General features: G+C 39.9%; 1 protein-coding gene across 2 annotated transcripts in view; it reads left to right on the top strand.

Moving 5' to 3' along the window:
- Nucleotides 1–12,734, top strand: part of tbc1d22a (TBC1 domain family, member 22a) — a 133,010-nt gene extending 120,276 nt beyond the window's left edge. For both annotated transcript variants that reach the window (XM_008401153.3, XM_008401152.3), the window contains exon 14: nucleotides 8,605–12,734. In XM_008401153.3, coding sequence (XP_008399375.1) covers nucleotides 8,605–8,733 — 129 coding nt within the window. In that variant the 3' untranslated portion in view covers nucleotides 8,734–12,734. The remainder of the gene's footprint in view (nucleotides 1–8,604) is intronic.
- Nucleotides 12,735–20,935: the final 8,201 nt, after the last annotated feature.

Here is a 20,935-nt window from a genome sequence, read left to right as displayed (position 1 = left end):
AACTCGGCTGCGAAATGACATCATCCACCGAGACCGCGTCCCTTCTGCTGTGCAATAATCAAAAGCTTTTTCACCCGCCAACCTTTCTACAAGGCAACTTGGCTGTGCCATGCAGTGTCAGCTTTTACCCGTGTGCTCCGGTGCCACACTCTTTCGCATTAGCACCCAGTGTTTTTTTGCCAGAGTGCCCATTTTGTGTAATTATATAAACTACAGCAAGCTAATGGCCCCAACAGAGCAGTGTCTGGGCCCATTACACCCCGGGGCGCTGCAAAACACCATTACCACCAACAGCCTCGGCGGCAGCCTGGAGTGTTTGTGCACAACCGGTTGCCAGCTTGTGTGTTTCCGAACCCCTCTGTGTGTGTGTGTTTTCATGTAGATGTGTTGGTTGTAAAGGAGGTCGACGGCTGGATTGATGCATGTCACCGAAATTCAACAGCTACAGCAGACAGTTGCCATTTTTAGAAACCAATGTGTGCCCTGTTGATGTGGGCTTTGCACCTGTCATCTCTGAGCCATTAATTTCTCCTGGGGTTCCAGCCGCTCGCCTGCTGGAAGCCGTGGTGACACAGCAGAAACAATAGCTGGATGCTCGGCACAACTTGGGGCACTTTGCCGAGGATCATCTCAGCATGATGGCAAAGAGAGGATTCGGTTTATTTAAAAAGTCACTTCAATTGTTTTTTTTTTGTTTTTTTTTTCCTTCTTCCTCTTTTCTGTTTTCTCATCTGGAACAAGTAACTGCAAAAATATCATCTGATGTCATTCATTCAAGGTTCCTACACAGAAAATATGCATGGAAAAATATTTGTATTTTAAGATTAAAATTCTTCTCCTCCTCTTTGTTTCCTTACTCTGTTTCTTTCATATTTTTCCTTAATTCTTTCTTTTTATCCCCCTTTTGTCCTTGATTCCTCTCTCATTGCCTTCCTTCCTTTTTGTCTCCTCCATGTTTGTCTTATCTATCCTTCCTTGTCCCTCTCCTCCCATCTCCTCCAACTACCTGTTTTTTATTCCGATCTGAACTCCATTTCTTTTAGTCTCTCTTCCTTTCGTCCTCATTTATATTTTATCTCAAAATGACAAAGTATTTTTGGTCTAGTTTCTAGTGTAAATATCTGCGCACACTTGAAATAAGAGAAAACTAACTTACAAGCAACTTCATAAAGAGGTAGAAACTTGTTTTAAGCCAATAATTTCTTCGTGTTGATGAATACACTGATGTGAAAAATGTCTCATTCCACTGGCAGAATATTTCACTTAAACTAGTACTTTTTTAATCAATATTAAGGAATTATTGACTGAAAACAAGCTGTCATACATTGCTGAAAAGTTACTCGTAAGTCTGTTTTCCAATTTCAAGTGTTACTAAAATATTTGCACTAGAAACTAGACCAAAATACTTGGTAAAATTTCTTTGTTTTAGCACTCTGAGTATGTATTTCTCTCCGACTGTCCTTGAAGATCCAACCAATTCTCACCAAACCAATACATAACGTAGTCCAGCTCAACTTTATATCCATCAGATGTATTATGGCTCATCATACGGCCACCGTTGAGTGATGAGCTCCTCTCTGTCACACGTGGGTTGAAACAGTAACCATCAACGCGTTGAGTAAGTTTCACCTCGCCGTGGCCTCGCCCTCTGCTCAGCCATTATGTTGCTCCATTTTATTGTCAAAGAACCAAGCGCGGCACTCACTCTATTGATGATCTGCTTTCCCCTCCATATCAATAGCCATTAACAACTTTAAGCCTTGCCAAGCACGTAAGATGGAGAGCTAATTGCCTCCCCCCTTTTTTTTGTCTTTTTCATGTGGAGTACTGTACACAGCGATGATGAATCATTGTCTTTGTTGGTGTTTTGCAGGATAAATGGATATTAATGCTTGAATAACTGCAAGCACCCACACAGGCAGTAAAAACAGACAAATCGCTCCATTTTTGTATCGCCTGTGCTTCCAATTTACACCTTCCTCCCCTACCAATTCCTGATTAAAACGAGATACAACCAGTATGCGTTCACTTCATGCCCGTACACTAAACCGCACCAACTTACTTTTTTTTTGTTTAGTTTTTTTTTTTTTTTTTCCCTTCTCGTGGAACCACAGGGTCGTTCACAGCAGCACTCCTGGCCTCACTGTATCGACCGGCGCCACCTGTGTGAAGTGGAGCAAATGAGTCATTCCCCCCGCTGACAGCGAAATGTATGCAATTAAACCACATTAAAGTCGTTAGCCCAACAGACGTGAGAGCCAGCAGATGGTTACGATGCAGAAACCTGCTCCTGATGAAGCTCCTCAGTCACTCCGCGCTTGTATGGAGGAGCCTCCCAGAAGTGCACTTGTGTGTGTGTGTATGTGTGTTGGCTGTATGTTGTTTTATGGCTGTAAAGCTAAAAGTAACACTTGAATTTGTTCTTAAGCTGCTTTGTGATTAGTCCTTAAAAAGCAAAAAGAAAAAAAATGCGCTGAGATGAAATGAACTCAGTATGACGTGTTTTAGAGGTAAATCGCTAGTATGTTACTTGCTAAAAGTGTTGAAGTTACTTTTTTTGTTTCAGGGATTTTTATTGCACTACTTTAAGGTATTTTTCAAGTTTAGCTTGTGTTCTGTCAAATATTGAACCCATCAGGAAGAGGGCAAAAACTTCTAACAAAACTCAGAAGTCATTACGGTCATTTTAAAAATCCTCAATTCGTTACTGCAAAAGTGACAAATCTCTACCTTTTGTCCAGTATATGAACACTATACAAACGCAGATGTATAGAAAAAATAAATATTTCAAATTTGTTTTTTAATAAGTTTTTGTGTAGCACTTTTTTTTTTTAAAGGGAATTCTTATTTTTCATCAAAATGTTAAAATATAGTCTCGCCTTAACTCTCAATAAATTAGTGTTGTAAATCACTGTAAATTCATTTTCTTTAATACAAAACTTTAAAACATTGTAAATATAATTTTATTGCGATATCTGTTAGAGCCATGTAAATAGAGACTGTTTGAAATCGAGTAATTATGTACAACAAACCAAATATTAAATTCTGTTCAAATCTGGTCCAGACTGTTGTAAGCACAAAAAAGAAAGATCACGATTAGAAATATATGTATTCATCCCAAATTATGTATATCATCACAAACTTTAAAAAAAAATAAATCATAATTACATCATTATATAAAATCTATCTCTACTTAAAATAGTCATTTTCTATCTAAATGCATTTAAATCTTTTCGCTTTGGTTCATTGAAGACATTGGTTGCCTTTCTTTGAAAAAGCACAATGTGAAACCATTTCTAGTGATTGAAATATAACCTGGCTGACAAACGCACATTTTCTGTAGACAAAAATAGCTTTATATAGTGGGTTTCTTTCACATAATCAACAACACGCTATGCTCGACTCTCGGAAGTGTTTTTAATACTTTTTGTTTGACAAGCGTGTTTTTTTCTTCACCCCGTCATTTGTGACAGCCGCAATTCCTGGGTATCCGACAGACTTTCTCCGTCATTTGTTTCTGCTGTGAAGATGTTGGTAAACTGTGATTTACTATCGGCCGTCATAAATTCATTTCCGTTGGCGGTAATAAAACACTCACCCAGCACCTGACACAATGATGGACTTCCTCGTCCTATTAGAGCTACGACCTGGTTTTTACTGTGAGGCCCTGCGTTTGAGACCGTGTTGCAATTCACCGGACGGACGTACGTTATTAGGAAACGATTTCGTTGAAGCAAAGAAAACATAAATGGCAGCTCGCTGATCTGGGGCTCCGATTGTACCAGGATACAGTCATGCTTCTCCACAGGGGAGCTTCTCTTCACTCGAAGAGCCTGGGGCGGGGGAAGTACAGCAGTAATGTTACATGATGTCTCACTACAGGACCACACAGATGACTTGCTATACAGGATACAAACATGCTATGGGGCTATAAGTGTATAATTATGGTCTGGAATTAGTTTTTTTCCCTCTATGTAGTAGTCTGAATGACCTTAATACTAATAATTTATGCCAATCAAAAACCTGGGCGATAATAGGCACGGTATCTCCAACTCGGGTATAACAACAGTGCTTAATTTCTTTAAAGGCATCGGACTGCTTGCCCTAGCTACCAGATGCAATATAACACAATCCCCGAAACACCTAAAGCCACTCCGGCCCACAGTTCTGTGACAGCAAATGTGGTGGGTTTCAAATGTACCAAAGAGGGCGAGGGATGAAAGCAAGGAGCTGATGCCGCCGCTCCGGTGAATACAGATGAGAGAGAGCGAGGCAGAATTCTGATCAGGCTGGGTTTTCGTCTCCCTTCCCCTCCAGAGCGAGAAGTCTTCAGAGGCCGTTGGCTTTCTAAACCGAGAGGGACCTCACCTGTTCAATCTTTTAAACTCAAGGGGTCTTCTTTTTTTTTTTTTCTTTTTTTTTAAGATCGTACTATTTAGCAGGGGTTCTTACTCGGTCTTGAAAGGCCTAGATGATTAGAGAAAAAGTATTTTATTTTTGTTTTTTCTAAAGGACAGACATCTAATAATGAACAATGCTGCAGTTTGACTTTTATTTTCCAATCAGTCACATTTACTTGTACAGCACATTTCAGCAACTAGGCAGTTCAAAGTGCTTTGCATGATAAAAACGCAGGAAAAGAAACGGCACGCATATTTTTAAAACTTCATTATTTTGTGTTTTGATATAGATTTGATTATCATTTTATAAGAAGATGCTTGCAGAGGATTCTTTTGTGATGCTTTTGAACATTTAATGCAAGTTTTATTGGACCTATGGTCCTTAAACTTAGTTTGATGAAAAAGGCAAACAAAACACTAAAGCTGCCGGTTTCTTTCCCTTACAGCTGGAATAAAAGTACCAAAGTTTGCAAACTTTGACACAAAGAGCCCCGTCATCCATTTTTGACAAGTTAAAGTCTGAAATAGGGTGTCGTCCATGTACCAACAACGGAATCAGTTGGTCAATACCCAATTCTGAAAATTCAAAACTTTTTGTTTTTTCACCATCAGATAACACCCAACAACAGTTAAATAACTTTAAAAGTTGACATTTTTACTAAAATATCCCCCCAAAAAATCTAGATTGAGTTTGGAAAAGTATGGAATCTAGAAAAGAAGAATATACAGTATTAATACACAATCGGGTTACTAGCGCCAAGCTTTCAAACTCTTAATATGCCCAGTCATATTTTTTTCGATAGTTAAAGTTTTTCCAATACAATGCCAAAGAATATTGCAGTGGTTCCCAGTTTTTCTTCAGCTGTTTGTAATGTAGTTGCACAGGAATCGTCCTCCTCCAGCTATTTGTCCACAAAGCTAGTTAGCCGATTTAGCTTAGCTTGCTAGAAAAACAAATGTTGAAATTATTGTGTCGGTGACAAACAGCACTTTGATAAAGAGAAAAAACAAGCACCGCCTGTCACTTTTAGTAAGGTAACATTGTTTTACAGCTGCAGTTGCCTAGCTACGAGCACGTCTGTAAAGCGTCTTCCACTGGTATGCGTTTATTCTACATCTATGTATCAAAAATCCAAAAGATGAACAAACGTAACCAATAACGTCTTAGAACTAATAGCTTCTCCGTTTAGAAAACACAATGCACATCTTACTCAAGCCTCTCAAACCACGAGTGCCTTAGTGTAAAATGAACTTTCTTTTCAAATAGTTTTTAATGAGGTATTGGGTCCTTCTGTAGGAGAAATAAAAAAATCCTGTTTTATATCTTAATACCTTGAGAGGCTGAAATCTGTTGGGTTTCTACATTTTATCAGCGCTGTCTCACAGCCAGATTATTTTAAGCACTCCAACAGGGTGTTAGCACATCTTAAAGGCCTGAGGCATATAAAGAAATCAGTCAATAAGCTACTTACCAGCTACTCTCATTGCTTAGTTAAGAGAAATAGAACTAAGTTTGGGGGATTGAAAAGCTTTTCTTGTTCGGTTCAGTTTTAATGTATTCGGAGGAGAAAGAGTGAAGCAAAGTGTGACATGTTGGATTCTGGCTTCGATTGCAGTTTTGAGATTAATTAGTCGAAGAAGACATGTAGGTTTTTTAGTGTTTTTTTTTTTTTTTTTCACCCTCGAGCAGAATACAAATTCTTTCTGTTGGTGTCACCGGGTCGTCTCGGCGGCTCATTAAAAGCGAGTGCGGAGGGGAAGAATTAATAGGAGCTCAACACCTTTTAGTTTAGAAAGGTAAACTAATGCGAAAAGCCTAAATTTATCTGTTTACAGATTTGCTTGACTTTCTCTGCAGTTTGGTAAGAGGTGCATGGAAACTTCCGAGTTCCCGTGACGTGCTCAGAAAAGAGGAGTTTAAATATTTTAACCTGTGTCGAGTGGGGGGAGGGGAAAAAAAAAAAAAGAAGCAGTTTGGAACGGGGTCTCATCCTTTCAGAAAGCCGCAAACTGTGTGGAGTCAGATGAGTGCAGACACCGAAGCCCCACCGGGATTTGTCTTTTCGTGTGATTATCAACACCGTGATTGGCTGTAAACCCTGTTGTCACGGCAATGATTTCAGCCTTGATGATGAAAGCTTCTGGGACACCAATCCGCAGCATGCCTTCACACACGCACGCATTTTCACTCTGTCTTACCGCTAACCAGCCTCATTCCCCTTTGAGAGGGAGGCATTAGTTGGCTAGATTGAACTCTCGCTTCAGTGTGTGTGTGAGAGAGAGACGATGTGGGTTGTTGTTGTTGTCTTGTCTCCTAACTTACCAAGTGATGTACAGAGCTGAAATCTCAGGAAATTGTCAAGTGCCACTGAATTTTACCTGGCACTTCTCTGGGTTTTTTCCCCTTTATTTTTTCTATTTTTAGGTTAGTAGCTCAGCTGTAGACTTTGCTGAGTGAAAATCTATATGACAGTCTGACACAGGGTTGCATCTAATCAAGTTTTCTCCTTAAAAGAGTAGCTTTCGATTGTATTAAAAGGTGTAAATGCGTCATGGAAGAGCTCCGCTCTCCTTACAGGTTGTAGATATTGAGGCTACCAAGGTTTTTAATCGTTACCAGTCCAAAAACACCCAAGATTTTTTGAGCGCCAACGTCTTTTATTTCTAATTAGTAATTAGTCTTACTCGAGCTAAATGGCGCGTAAAATAATTCAGGGCTGCCCTCACCACATCTGTTACCAACAATGTCTGTGTTTCACTTTCCCTGTGGTTACAAGAGCAACAACCTTATCCATGGACGGTAATGCTGTTGAAAATGTTTAGGTTGTTTTCTCACCTGGTAGCCCGGCAGACTCTGTTCGATTGGGAATCAAAATTGCGATGTTTGTTCCATTTTCAGCCGGTTCACTATTCTGTCAACTGCTTTGAAAAACCTGTTCCCCCTCTGACCTGTGGTGGCGCTGTGTCAAGAGCTACTGAAGGAAACAACACAAAAACCTCAGAAGAAGACATAAGCAGAACAACAAAGGAAGAATTTGATTAAAAATGGCATGTTTTACCATATTTTAATTCACAAATAGGTGTAAAAACAATTTTACCATTGCTAAGCTCTAAATGTTTTACCCTGACAGATTTAGAGTTAAAATTACTTTCATACATCCAATGTGATCATTTTAAGGTTTGTTAAAATCAGCAATCGTCTTCCTCAAAAGGTAGTAATTTGGCAGGTCATCAAACGTTGAATCCACCTAAAATGCACTCAACTTGAATCTTGTTGGTTTTTGTTGTTGTTCATCCTAGTAAACAGTTGAAATCATTAATTTTTTCTCTCAGTTCACCACGAAACTGAAATGTAATTTACTTTGACCAAATGCAGTCCAGAGGTCAGAGCAGACCTCCACGGTAAACAAGCCTCAGAATGAATAAAACATCACAGTATCTGACTTTTGCTCAAACTGCTCAAAATAGGCCCTAATCAACTCCATTCAACAACTCTACCACGAACCAGGTCAGGAAAAGTGATGCAGCTGCACAGACTTTCCTTCTTTTGCTCTTTTTCCTCTTTCTCTCTCTCTATTTTTTGATGGATAGAGTCATCAGAGCATCTTTTTTTTTTTGTTTGCTTGACCGAGCAGGAGGAATAACTAGGTCAGCTTTTTCCAGCTGTTTGTCCAAGACAAATACCAGGACTGTTGAGAGTTTAAAACTCACGCGTCGTCAGTCAGTCGCTCATTAGCGAACCACTGGAAGAATGAAAGTAGCTGATCTAGAGTTGTCGGGATGTCAATTAGGCTCAGGTTGGACGAGATTATGATGGTGACCTTAAATAAAAATAGTACATCAAAACAGATGGCAAGAAGTCAAGTTAGCATTAGCTCCTTTAGCATTGAGCTAATGCTGATTTGCCCTTTTATTCCGGTTGCTGCACGGTGTTTTTACAGGTGTTCATCCCAAGTTGGGCAGGTCAAACAGCCACAGCCTCATCTTCAAAGCTACTAAATAGTGATTTTTTGTAAACGACGCCCTATTTTAATTTTCTGCCCCGGCAGTCTGGGGAGTGTTATTAATTTCCTTCCTAATTTAAAATCAATCAGCTGCGGATTCGTCTTTGCCAGCCAGCTTCTTTGTCTCAGTGTTTTCTTTACCATTTAAATCAATAAACAAATCAAAATCTTTTCTGTTTCTGCTGCGTCCGTCTCACCAGGGCCTGATGATCCTGCTGCAGAACCTCCCCACGATGCACTGGGGCAACGAGGAAGTGAGCGTGCTGCTGGCCGAAGCCTACAGGTTGAAGTTCGCCTTCGCCGACGCGCCCAACCACTACAAGAGATGATGAGAGCGTCTCCACCTCCTCGTCCTCATCCTTCGTCGCCTGCTGGACTCACAGGCTCCTCCCATTTTCCTAACCACTCCCCCTATTTTTATTTTTATTTAGTTTTTTTGCCCATATTTCCAGTGGGCCTTTCTGCTACTAAGAGATTCGAATCAAACAGTGACTTGAGGATGCGTGGTGTAGCATTTTGACACGATGATCCGGAGCCTTTTCTTTTTAAATTATCTCTCTGACTCACTGAAACGTGCGTTCATTCTCAGTCTGATGCAGAAACAGATCATTAATATTGATTATTGGAAGTTTTTCTTTTTTTTTTTTTTTTTTTGTCGTCGTTGAAGAACAACTGCCACACACGGCCTGATGCAGGATCATGAACAGTTTCTCAGCACCGCCTGGGGTTAAAATCTGCGTTATTTTACACTACCATAGCAATACTTAGTTTATTTTGGCAAAATCAAACCCTTTATTTAGTTTATAAATATGAAGACAGACGGCAGAAGGGCACTTCTTTTTTAATTATTATTATTGTTATTATTAATAGAAGATTTACAAATCTTGAAGGAGTCTGCAGTTTTTCTGTGACACAAAGGGGGGAAACTGATTCAGTTGGTTTTCCAGGATCCAAACGGCACAGATCGGGTTCCGAGAATCCAGCACTCAGCAAATTGCTCTCCCTTTCATCCTCCTCTCCTCACTTCCTCCCCCTCATCCTCTCACACTCCCCGTACATCAGAGTGGAAGGTGAACGGCGTCCAGAGAAGCTCGCCCCACGTTCCAAAACACGACACGGCCATCAGGATGCAGAGAGGCCGACTTTGTCTTAGATCGCCTGTTCACGAAGGGCTACGTCTCGCCATCGGCTCGCTACCTCAGATCTCACTAAATTTGTCAATTCAGAAGCGATGAGGGACAAAATGTGTTTTGGATTCTTCTGGTTTTTCAGTTCTTTCTAATTTACTAGGTTTAAATCCGGCTAATTCTAGAATGAAACGTCTGAACTGAGGATAGGATAAAACGTTTATCCATAAGCCTCTAAATCATACTTTCTTTTGAATCAGAATTCATTTTTCTCAAAATAATAGAGGATATTAATATCATAATTCAATTTTATCAGAAGATCAAAATCAGGATTCTGAGTTTAAAGTCTGTTTTGTGTAAACTCAGATTTTATTTTATTTATTTTTTTGTTCAGTGACCCTGACCCTCTTCCAAAGGTCAGAGTTCAAATCTAAAGATGGCAGGAAAAAATAAATATGACGGGAAGGAAAGAAAAAAGCTAGCATGACCGGATGATCTAGTAGGTATATTCTTCGGACGGATAAACGGACGAACTTCCTGGCAGCTGGTGTGAGATAACTAAACTAACACACTTATGAGACAATCTCTTTCCAGCCTAAATCAAGAAGAGAATATTTCCTTTTGCTAATTTCCCGTCGTCACGGCGCACGTCGCGTGGCTCGTCGTCGTAATCCATCGCAGGGACGCGGCGGTCTAATAATCAGACACTGGGTGACATAACTCAAAAAGCGGTTAACATCCGCAGCCTCCTGCAGCGCCTCCGCCAGGACCCATTATTGTCACCGTGTGCCGGCAGAGACGGCGAGCGTAGGTGTGTGTGAAGGAGAGAGAGGGAGGGAGGGAGGGAGGGTGTTGTGTTCCTTTGGAAGTTTCAGCGCTTTTTCTCTGAGAGCTGTCAGTCTTTGATCACACACTGGGACTTTTTTTTTCCCCCTTTTTTTCTACACAATCTGAACCAGTTTCACAAGCCCCTTATCTCCTGTGCTGTGTGACAAGAAAAACTGCACTTCATTTAAAAAGTCCACAGCTCCTTTTTTTTTTTTTCTACCCCGTCTCTCCTTCTGCTTTCTCTCTTCGTGATGTATATCCTCTTCTTTCAATCAGCATTTAAAGAAAAAAAAATCATCCACGACGGTTCATTTTTTATTTTCTTTCTTTTTTCTTTTTTTTATATATAGCTACTAATGTTTACGTTAAGTTGTGCCTGACTCTTAAGCCATCCGGATTAACGCAAATGTACCCCAGAGGTTTACAGTTTCCTGTTTTTCTTTTTCTTTTTTTATACGTCGTTTGGCCGTAAAACCATCAACCTGAGCCGCTTCATTCTTCCCCGGGCATTTATTACGTACGATTACTACAAATGTGGCATTTGTTTACTGAACCTGCCCCTGACCCTCTGCAGGCCCGTCGAGCCTCGATGCTGAAGCTTTCACTCAGCGTTTGAGGAGCCGAAAAGGCGCAGCGGTGTCGCCATCTCCAAAACAAAAATCAGAGAGGATTTTCCTCCGTTCTTTGAAAATATCTGCGCTCAATATCTTTTTAGGAGACTTTATTACTCTGCTGAAAAGTCGGAGTGTTTTTCTTTTCATCAAGATTCATAAACTCCTGTTGGTGGAGTTTGACAGCTTTGACAAGCTGTCTTTAACACATTCCTCCGTATGGTAACGATGCGAAAAGCCGTTAAAATGCTTTCACCTAGCATACAAAATCAACAGTTAATGAGAATCACTATAAAATAACTGTTTAATGTTGAGAAGCATTTCAAAAATACTCCAAAGCATCATGTTTTTACCTCATCTGACAGAGTGCCATTTATTTTTAATCAGTTCTTCAAAATAGGAAAGGCAGGAATACATTCCATTTGAGTTTAAAAAAAAAAGTTTTGATATTTATAAGTCCAGAAACTGCAAAAGCGAATCACACTAATCCAAATATGCTAATACACTAAGTCGGAACAATTATTAAAACATCGAAGTTGTTGATTTTCCACATCATGCCATTAAGTCTCCATGACAATTTTTTTTTGTCCTACCATCACAAATGTAAACTATGGTTTAGTGGATGTGGAGCATAAAAATTTTAATGAATATCATATATCATAGCTTTCTACTTAAGAACCTATTTTTCTTTTCTGCTTGAAAACTAAAGCAGAATTGTTTATTTAATTCTTCAAAAAATTTACCCCGACACTTAAAGAAAAAAAAAACTCAAAAAAGGTCTTTTTTTTTCTTTTTTAGGCTTTTTCCACTTCTACCTGAGGCAGCAATAAATGTGGCAAAATTACAGACTCATTTTATGTAAAAACCCAGCTTCTAGAAGCGTGTCATTTCTACTGATGGGGATAATACATTAAAGCTCGTAGAAACCTGCAGGTCATCTCAGCTCGCTGTAAGATTTGTTACACACGTCGGAGTCGCCGCTGCTTTTAGCTCGACGGGCGAAGCGGCATTAACTAACGATCGGGGCAGGAATTTGCAAACTGTACGTTTTTCTCCAAAGTTCTGCTTCTGTTCATCTTAGGTTGCCTTAATGCACAGATTTGTGTTGATATGAAAAGCGTCGAGGGGAATCGATCGTCTTCAGCGCGTGTCTGTGCGAGCCGCGGGTGAATTAAAGCTTCCCCTTCTGTTTTTTTTATTATTTTATTTAACCCCCCCCCCCCCCCCCCCCCCCCCCCGCAGTCAGTTTTTTATTTTATTTTATTTTTTCATGCGCAGCCTTTTCCTGTCGACACAAATCAGACGCTTCCACGTACGCACCATAATTTAATAAATAAACTCAAACAAAATCACTTGCTGCTAATCTCAAATTAGCCTGCCACCGGTTCCTTTGCGCGTCGCCCTCGTCTCCATGGCGATCGGTGACATCTGGCTCTCTTTCCATTAGCCCACACAGAGAAGACTTCAAATGTTCTCGGGAAGCGTCGTCAGGCAGGTTTCGGGGGGGAAAAGCAACACTTCTGCTGCTTTTCTTTCTTTTTTTCTTTCTTTTTCTTCCAGTAGTCTAAAACTTGTGAAAACCAAACTGAAGAAACGAGCCTCCTCTCTCCTGTGTCTTTTGCTCCACAGAGCTGAGAAAGAAAGCTAATATTCGCCAGATCGTGTGAGTGACAGTACTGTCTTATTGAATTGAATTTCAAAATATGTACAGAAACAAATATTTGTAAATAGAAAGTGTAAATAAATCCTATATATGGAATATCCAAAAGAAAAAGCCTTTTTTTTTTATTTTCTCTTGTGTCAAAATGCATTATTTGTCTGAATTGGCGGCGTCCTGCTGCAGGTTCATCGGACGTCGCTTCGCCTCCAGCAAACACACCCAGCTGTCCTGATTTAAAGCGATGTGCGAGTGCGCTCTTCCCGTACCTGTTAGAAGTTTGCAACCACAAACTTTAGTTGGGATTATTTTATCCATGTTCATTTGTATTCCAATTTTTTTGTACACAGTCCGGAAAAGTGCGAGCAAATGAGTTTCCAGACTTTCTTCTTATTGCATCATTGAAAAGAGAAATATTTTCAATAATAGGAAAAAACATAACAGGTTCTTCATATTGATTCTTCGAAGACTGTATTTTTCTTAGATTTGCAACCTACGTTTTTCTTTTCTCCTTTAGTTTGCAACTGTTTTTAATGTTAAAAAAGAACATTTTCCATCTTCTGTGGCCTCTAAACCACTTTTATATCAGGATTCTAAACATAATTTTATAATCCTTCATTGTGTTTCTTACCTTTTCACTGTAAACATTGTCTGTGTGGTGGCAAAGTACATCGATGTGAAAAGATGTCGGATCATAATTAACATCAAGAAATGCTCATCGAAAACATTGGTAGCATTTTTATTAATATTTAGCAGTTTTTTCAATGGGTTTTATCAACATATTTTGCCATAACCGGCTCTTTGACGACCCGCACGATGTCGATGCGACTCGAAATGAAAATGAGTTTGATACTCACAAAACCTGAATGAAATAACTTGGTGTAGGAAAATTCCCATTAGAATTTTGTGACGTGGTTAAGTTGGTTTAGATGCCAAAACAAATGGTGAAAGGTCAGAAATCAACTATTTTTATTTTTTCTTTAGTAAAATAGAACACTGGATTTTATTTTGCCGTCTTTTCATAAAGTGAGTGAAATACAAACTCCCGACGTTTTGCACAACTTTGTGTTCGTCTATTGCATAAAATCCCAACAGGAGGATACAGGAAGCTGTGGTTGCAATGTGACAAACTATTTCCTAATGTGGTGGTAAAACTTTTCCTGTAGGTTATGTGTGATGATGATGATGATGATGATGATGGCAGAACATTGAATTATTTTTGTGCATGACTTCTACACAACCGCTGGCTTGTCTTTGCTCAGACATCAGCAGGTAAGGCGGTTGACATGGAGTCTAACAGGTAAACAAGTTGCTTATTTATTGTGGAAGACATGCAGCACACTGCACACGCTAATGCGACTTTGCATGTCGTCATGCGTGTTTTTTTTTTTTGTCCAAAGACGGTGACTGCATACCTATCTGTGAGGAAGCGTGTGTGTGTGCGTGTGTGTGTGTGTGCGTGTGTGTGTGTGGGGGCAGGTTGCAGCCAAGGCTCCCCTCCTGTCAGCCCCCAGCTCTCGTTAAGCTGACTGATGTTCACACCGGCAACCAATTATGGAGCGGCGGTCACCGAGGACTCCAGTCACTTCATGGGAAATTAAAAACACATTAAAACCAACAATGGTCGCAGGAAGTTATCTGCTTGTTCGTGTGAGTTCCCAAAACGCACACACACGAACACGGATGGATTCGACGATGGCTTAAGTGGATTTTAGGTTTCTTTTTTTTTCCCTTTACATATTTGTGATGTTTGTTTTTTATTAGAACACTGTTTAAACAGTTTGCGTACTGCATTTAAGCCCCTGATTTACAAGTTTAGAAGCCAACATGTTCCGGCTTTCATCAACCTCTGCCAGTGAGTCGTTTTACTGCTTTTCACTTTCCCTAAGGCAGAAATCTGGAGACGCACTAAAGCCTGGATTTAGGAACTTTTCGGACTCAAACCGTGGAATATTTTACATATTACAAGTAATAGTTTAGAAAGAAAAGCTAAATGAGAACTATCGCTGCAGCTTTGCAGGACACATGAGTCCAAAACTTATCTTTTTACTGCACATCGCCACACAAAACTAAAACTTCACATCAGCCAAGTTGAAGCACATTGGTCTTTAAATTTGCACAAAAATTTTTAAACAGGACATCATAATTTTCAAACTTTATTTTATCTTTTAATTTTGTGTGTGTGTGTGTGTGTGTGTGTGGAAAGAATGTTTCCTTCCCCTTTCTAAATATTTAAATCCTAATAAAATCCACTGACCTCTTCGGTTGCAACGCGACAAAATGCGAACATTTCAAAAGCCATACTTTATTTTTTTTGCAGTGAACTACATATACATTGCTATGCACAAGCTCCTACAAAATAAAAAAATCAGCAAAGTGCTATAAACATGTTGGGAATCCGGTGAGAAATTATTCCTGACTGCTCATGTGGAACACTTTGTTGATTTTTTTTATTTTTTATAAATTCTTCCATCATTTACCAAGGATGAAAATACGTTTCCCTTCAGTAAGTTGCTTGAATGCTTCTTGATATCCGACATCATCTTGGTGGAGCTTCATAATTTCACAATTTTCAGGTAATTCCAGAGTAAAATGAGAACAAAATGACGCTTCGCTCAGCGTGACGTCAAAATAAGACCAAGCAGTTTGATTTAAACCTTAGCAACAATTTATTGCCGTTTACTTTGTTTAAAAAAAGTTTTCTCTTCATATAAAATCTATATATTTTTTAATAAGATCTGGTTCAGGAATGAGCCCCCAGAAAAACCATGAGTTATTTATTTATTTTTTTGCTAATACTCGCAAAAAAGTTTAAATTATATTTATTGATGGATTTCTCTCTCTCTCTCTTTTTGTCTTGTCTGATTTTTTTGTGGTTATTCAAAATTAGGGGCTGCATGCAGCCGGAGTTATGGTGTTATAATAATGGTTAAATACTAATTCTACACACGCTAATTAACAGTCACAGAGGGAGGTCAGCCTATGTTATTATATGGCTATAATTACTCTGTTTGAAAAAGGGATTTTCTTTTTTCTCTCAGGTTGCAATTTCTCAAAAATTATTATTAGGTGATAATGGTTTAAAACAGCAGCCTTGATTGACTGAAATTTAGATATTAAGGTAGCTTATTTCAAAAGACTTTTAATTAATTATTAAAAACTCATTAGAAATGACCTATTTAAAAACTGGTTATATATAATGTATTTTCAAATATAATCAACCTCTGATCTTATGGCTTAAAGCTTTTTCAGTTTGAATATTCTGGATGTCTGTGCATCTTTTACAGCGCTTTGCCCTATTTAGCCGAGCTGACTCTAATTCTGCCAATCAATTAGAGTTTAGCCAAATTTGGACTGTTGGATATTTCAATAAAACCCATCATACAACATGAAGTAGGCTAAAGGACCTCGAAAAGACATGTAGAAATTCAAAAGCACGTGAGAAAAACGAATAATCCCCCATCACTTATCAGTATAAAACTTGTTACAAAGCCATTTACCAAGACTTTGTGACGGTGAGGTCAGTCTTCATGATTCAACATAAAGAAAGAGAAGGGGTCCAAAGCTCGTCACTGAAATGATTCCCTTTGGCTTCGCCTCAAACATTTGAAATCTGTCTTCTGTCTGTTAGGATTTTCCTAAACTGCTTGATTAAATACCCAGCAGTTTACTAGCAGATGCTACATCGGTAGCCACCTACTTATTCCCAATGGCCTCAATGTAAAAATAATCAAACCCAAAGTCCCAAAGATCAAGACAAAATACTCCTATTTGCTGATGACGCACTTATTTATACAAGTAACCTCCTATAAACAGGCTGAAAAGCTGCTGCAACATATTTTTATGTTGCAAATTGAAATCCTGCGTTTCCATTGATCTTGATATAATAAGGTTTTAGCATGTGGAAAGATTATCAACAATGGATAATATGGCATATGCCTTAATGAAAAGGTTTTCCATCACCTGATCTCAAACTGAGCTTTTTGCCCCCATTTGCTTTTGAATTACTCCCACTTTGAGTCATTAATTTCACACTCCTGTCTGAATCTACATGTATGCTGACAGGCATAAGCTTTTTTTTTTTCCCCTCCTCCTCCTCCTTTATTTTTAATCTTGATTTCTCATGCAGCTTAGAAGGTTAATCAAACACCTGCACGCTCCCTGTGATGGAACACAGCAGGCGCGGCTAATGGCGCTTGAAAAAGATCGTCATGGTCACCGTGGAGGCATTGTGGTTTCTGTGAACCGCCTGTGAGGTTTATGTTTGATTTAAATGTCGCACAAAACAACCATTGAAGGTTCGGTGCGAATTCGGAAACCAAAACTGACTTGGTATTATTGGGTAATAAAAATTTTTTAAAAAAAGAACATTTTTCTCCGAACAATGTGACTTCCCTGATTACGTTTTATGTCTTTTTAAAGATTGCACTTTGATTGAACTCTTCCTTACAAAGATCTCATCTGTCCTGTGGAATTTCAAAGGATATTTTTAAACCTTTGTCGTTCCACCGGAATCAAAAGCGGCGCCGACTTTCAAACGCTTCAACTTTGACACGCTACCTATTTAACCTCCAACCGGGTAGGAGCCTCTCGCTTTCAGACAAAGGGAATATTTATACCCCGCTTCACACAATCAGAGCGTGATTAAAAAAAAAAAACTTCTTAGACTTTCTTTTTCTATGACTGCTTACTCATCACATAACCCTGATTGGGGTTGAGCTGCTATCAAATCCACTACGCGTCTCCTCATCGCCGCTGACAGCACCACGGCGACCGAATCGACAGGCCTGTAGATGCGCGTCGCTCTGAATCCGTCTTGTGTTCAGACAGGCATTAGCTCTGCATGAAAAGTCACAGACTGGTGATTCATTTACTTGCCGTGAACATGGAAAGTGTACTTTTCCAGTTCAGTTGAAAACAATATCTGAGCAATGTTTAAATGGTAAACACCTACAGTTGAAACCAAAACACTTTTTTTCCCCCCCTCAGACGTTCCTTGCTTTTGGTCAGTTAGAGTTACTCAAACTATTTCTATTTGCTGAATGAACGGATGAAGGCGCCGCGTTCATCTGTTCAAGCAGTTATACCTGAGCACATTCGTGATGGAAATGTCAAATGATCACTCCGCTCAGGAAGGAGACAGGTTCTTTCATTTTTAGAGACATGTGGTCTAATGAAGCTAAAGTGGAACTGTTTGGCAATCATGGCCATTTCTACATCTGGAGGAAAAAGCGAGACTCTTATGGACAAGCATGTCGTGTGGCTCTTTTGCCACAGGAGGAACTGGTAGTCTTCCTAAAGACGATGACATCGCGAGGAAAGAATATTAAGTCCAAATATTGAAGCAACATCTAAAGACATCCACCAGGAAGTTAAAGACCGAGACTCACACAGGTTTTCCAATCGAACAATGACCTTAAGTGGTTACAAAGTGGCTTAAGGAGAACAAAGTCAGCGTTCTGGAGTGTCCATAACAAAGTTCTGATCTCAGTCCTTTGGAGAGTTTGTGTGGAGGAATGGGTCAAAACTCCAGTGAACTACTGTGAAAAGTGTGTGGAAGGAAACCCAAAACGCTCGACCCAAGTCGTACATTTTGAAAAGATAATTCTACCAACTTAAAGAAATGCAAACTTCTGACTTTGACGTCTCTGGAAATATTCCAGCATTCGGCAAATAGAAATGAAACTTTGGTAACCCAACCAAGGCAGGAAGTTGAAACAGACAGTGAGGGGATAAAAATGAATACGCGCCTTTTACAATAGCTAAATATCTAGTTTAGTGCCAAACACTTTTGCTTTGTCTAAACATAAACAAAACTTAAAAATCTAAATCGGGGCAACACCTCTGGCTGAGGCTGAAATGAGATCTGCGACGAGCCTCTGCGTTGGGACTCCCCAGAGCACTTTACTTCTAAGTTCCTTTTGTTCAAGTCCCAGTTAAAGATGACGCAGACCATTTGATAGCAGCACCTCAAACTTGACAGTTTTATCCTCCTTAGCGAACACGGGATGCACCGGCACGGATTACGAGTCTGGTACATTGCTGATATGGCTGTTTTCTGAGCAGCCCACATGCCAATAATGCATGTTTTCCCTAAAAACTCAGGAAGTGCTCAACTTGTAAAGCTCGATGCGTCACACCTTGATACCCTCGGAAGCTCTTAAGGAATGGGTCTCAGGCCATTCAGCGCAGTGCTTAAACTCGGTTGCCATGGCATCTCGCGGTAAGTCCCCTCGCTCTGATGTGCTTTTAACCGGCTGCCGATGTATCTCACTCAGCAGACTGACAGTGACGGACACTGACAGGCTTTGCGCATTAAATGTGATTAAACCCAACACCATCTGCCACAGTCGGGGAAAACCGACATTGTACAGTGTTGCATCACTTGTGCTTTTCATTAAAGAGCCTCAGTGTTGCAAGGCACCGTTTTTTTTCTCTTCTTTTTTTTATAATGGTTCCTTGTACACAAGGGGGCACTTTTGTAATTCTGAGACTGACGGAGCAGATTGGCTGTGTCAGAATATTTGCTGATCAGGTGCGACCCTTCGTGGGTAGCGCCGCATCGGCCCGTGGGAAGTGTGAAGCAACGAGAGGAATTATGGACTCTTGCGACGCATAGGTGCAGAAAAGCCGAAAGGAAACCCTGTTAGTTGTAGCTTATAATTAATTGTGATTAAAACGGCAACAATTCAAGGGGAAACAAGTTATGTAAACCAAGCTGGCTCAGTGTGGGGGAAGTAATTAACTGCTTTGGACACCCTTGGCTGGAACTACTGCCATCGAGCATTTGCTGTTGACATTCTGGCTCACTTCTTATTGGCAGAGCTGTTTTTGTTGCAGCCACAATGGATGAGGTTTTGATCGCAAATGGTCCACTTAGCGCCCTGCCACTGCATCCCTGTTAGATTTAAGTCCGGGCTTTGACTAGACTAGATTTTACTAGACTTTCAGAAAGATTCAGGTCGCAGAGCGATGGCCAGGAGTTCTCCTTAAGGGTTTTCTGCTGGAAGACAGGATTAAGGATTCAATCAATTAGACGTTGTCAAGGTCCTGAAGTACAGAGCAGCCTGTTGAATAAAAGTTGCTTGATGATCCTCAACATCAAAGTATGACGAAAAAAATACTGAGTGAGTTTTATGCCAGTTTCTCCCACAAAGTTCCATTTTTGCCCCATCAGTCTGGATCATCAAAATGTGGTTGCGTGTTTGTTTTCTAAGTCAGCAGTACGTATGCCGACTGGAACTCTCCCACTCATACTATTCTTGCCCAGTCCCTTTTCTTTTCTTATTGTTGCACCATGAATTTTGGTCTTCAAATGTTGTTTTGTAACATTTTTGATACGCTGGTTAGTTCTGGGAAACGTTCACCACTGCTGCGTACTTTCTACTTTTTCAGATATTGGCTCACTTTTAAAGAGGCAGCTTAGTGTGTTTTCCAGACACAGTGTCTGTCATTTTGTGGCTCAATCAAGTTACTATTTTACCTTCAGCTGTTATATATATCAACTATAACTTAAAAGAAATTAGACTTTGTAATTTAACGCCTTGAAATTGGGCCTCTGTCTCTTTAAGAAACTCCTGCTCTTTCTGAAACTCCGCCTTCAGGAAGTCATCGCAACATGGCTCCTCCATTAACCCTTTAACCTAGTCTGAAGGAGCCGATTGGAGATGAATCAAGGCAACACTCCAGATTTGCTTTTGATGAGAGAATAATATAACATGATGTAAAGCTCAAAAAAGGTGATTTTACATAATACTGCCCCTTTAAGTTTTGTTAGTGTGACGGCTTCGTAACAAAGCTGTTCATCTGTTCTTGAAGTGTGTGATGTGTTGCTTGTAGGGAACTTTTAACCTACTTCATGAAATCAGATTGTTTCTATTTGAGTGATTTTCTGATTTTACAAGTCCATCTTTGTTCATTAAAAGTTGTTTGATTGTTAAAAGTGTGGCAAAACCTCTAAAATCCCTCCATTCTCTGAAAACAGTGCTGTTGCTTATTAGTATATTGAGCGTCTGTCCGTTCTCCTCTGTGAGGATGTGTGCTTCCCCCCCTTTACAGTCAGTCGACCAAAGCTGCTGAGTTAGCATAAACGGCTAACTCTCCGGCTGAAGGTTCAGTGACTCTGCAGAGAGATAAAGACAGAACAGTTAGCAGTGACCCTCTCATGGTACGCAATCTACTCATCTGTGTCCTAATGTCTCTCCTCCGCTTTTCATTTGGCCGCCCAACCCGGGCAGTCCTGCCAAATGGGCAGCAGATACATTCACACATTAAAGGGAAATACTCTCGTTGGCCTCTTTTGAATTAG

This window comes from Poecilia reticulata, chromosome 23, assembly GCF_904066995.2.
Source record: "Poecilia reticulata chromosome 23, P_reticulata-male-v2, whole genome shotgun sequence".
NCBI classification, from domain to species: Eukaryota; Metazoa; Chordata; class Actinopteri; order Cyprinodontiformes; family Poeciliidae; genus Poecilia; species Poecilia reticulata.
The sequence above is the reverse complement of the archived record's forward strand: the minus strand, read 5'-3'. Positions and strand labels throughout refer to the sequence as shown.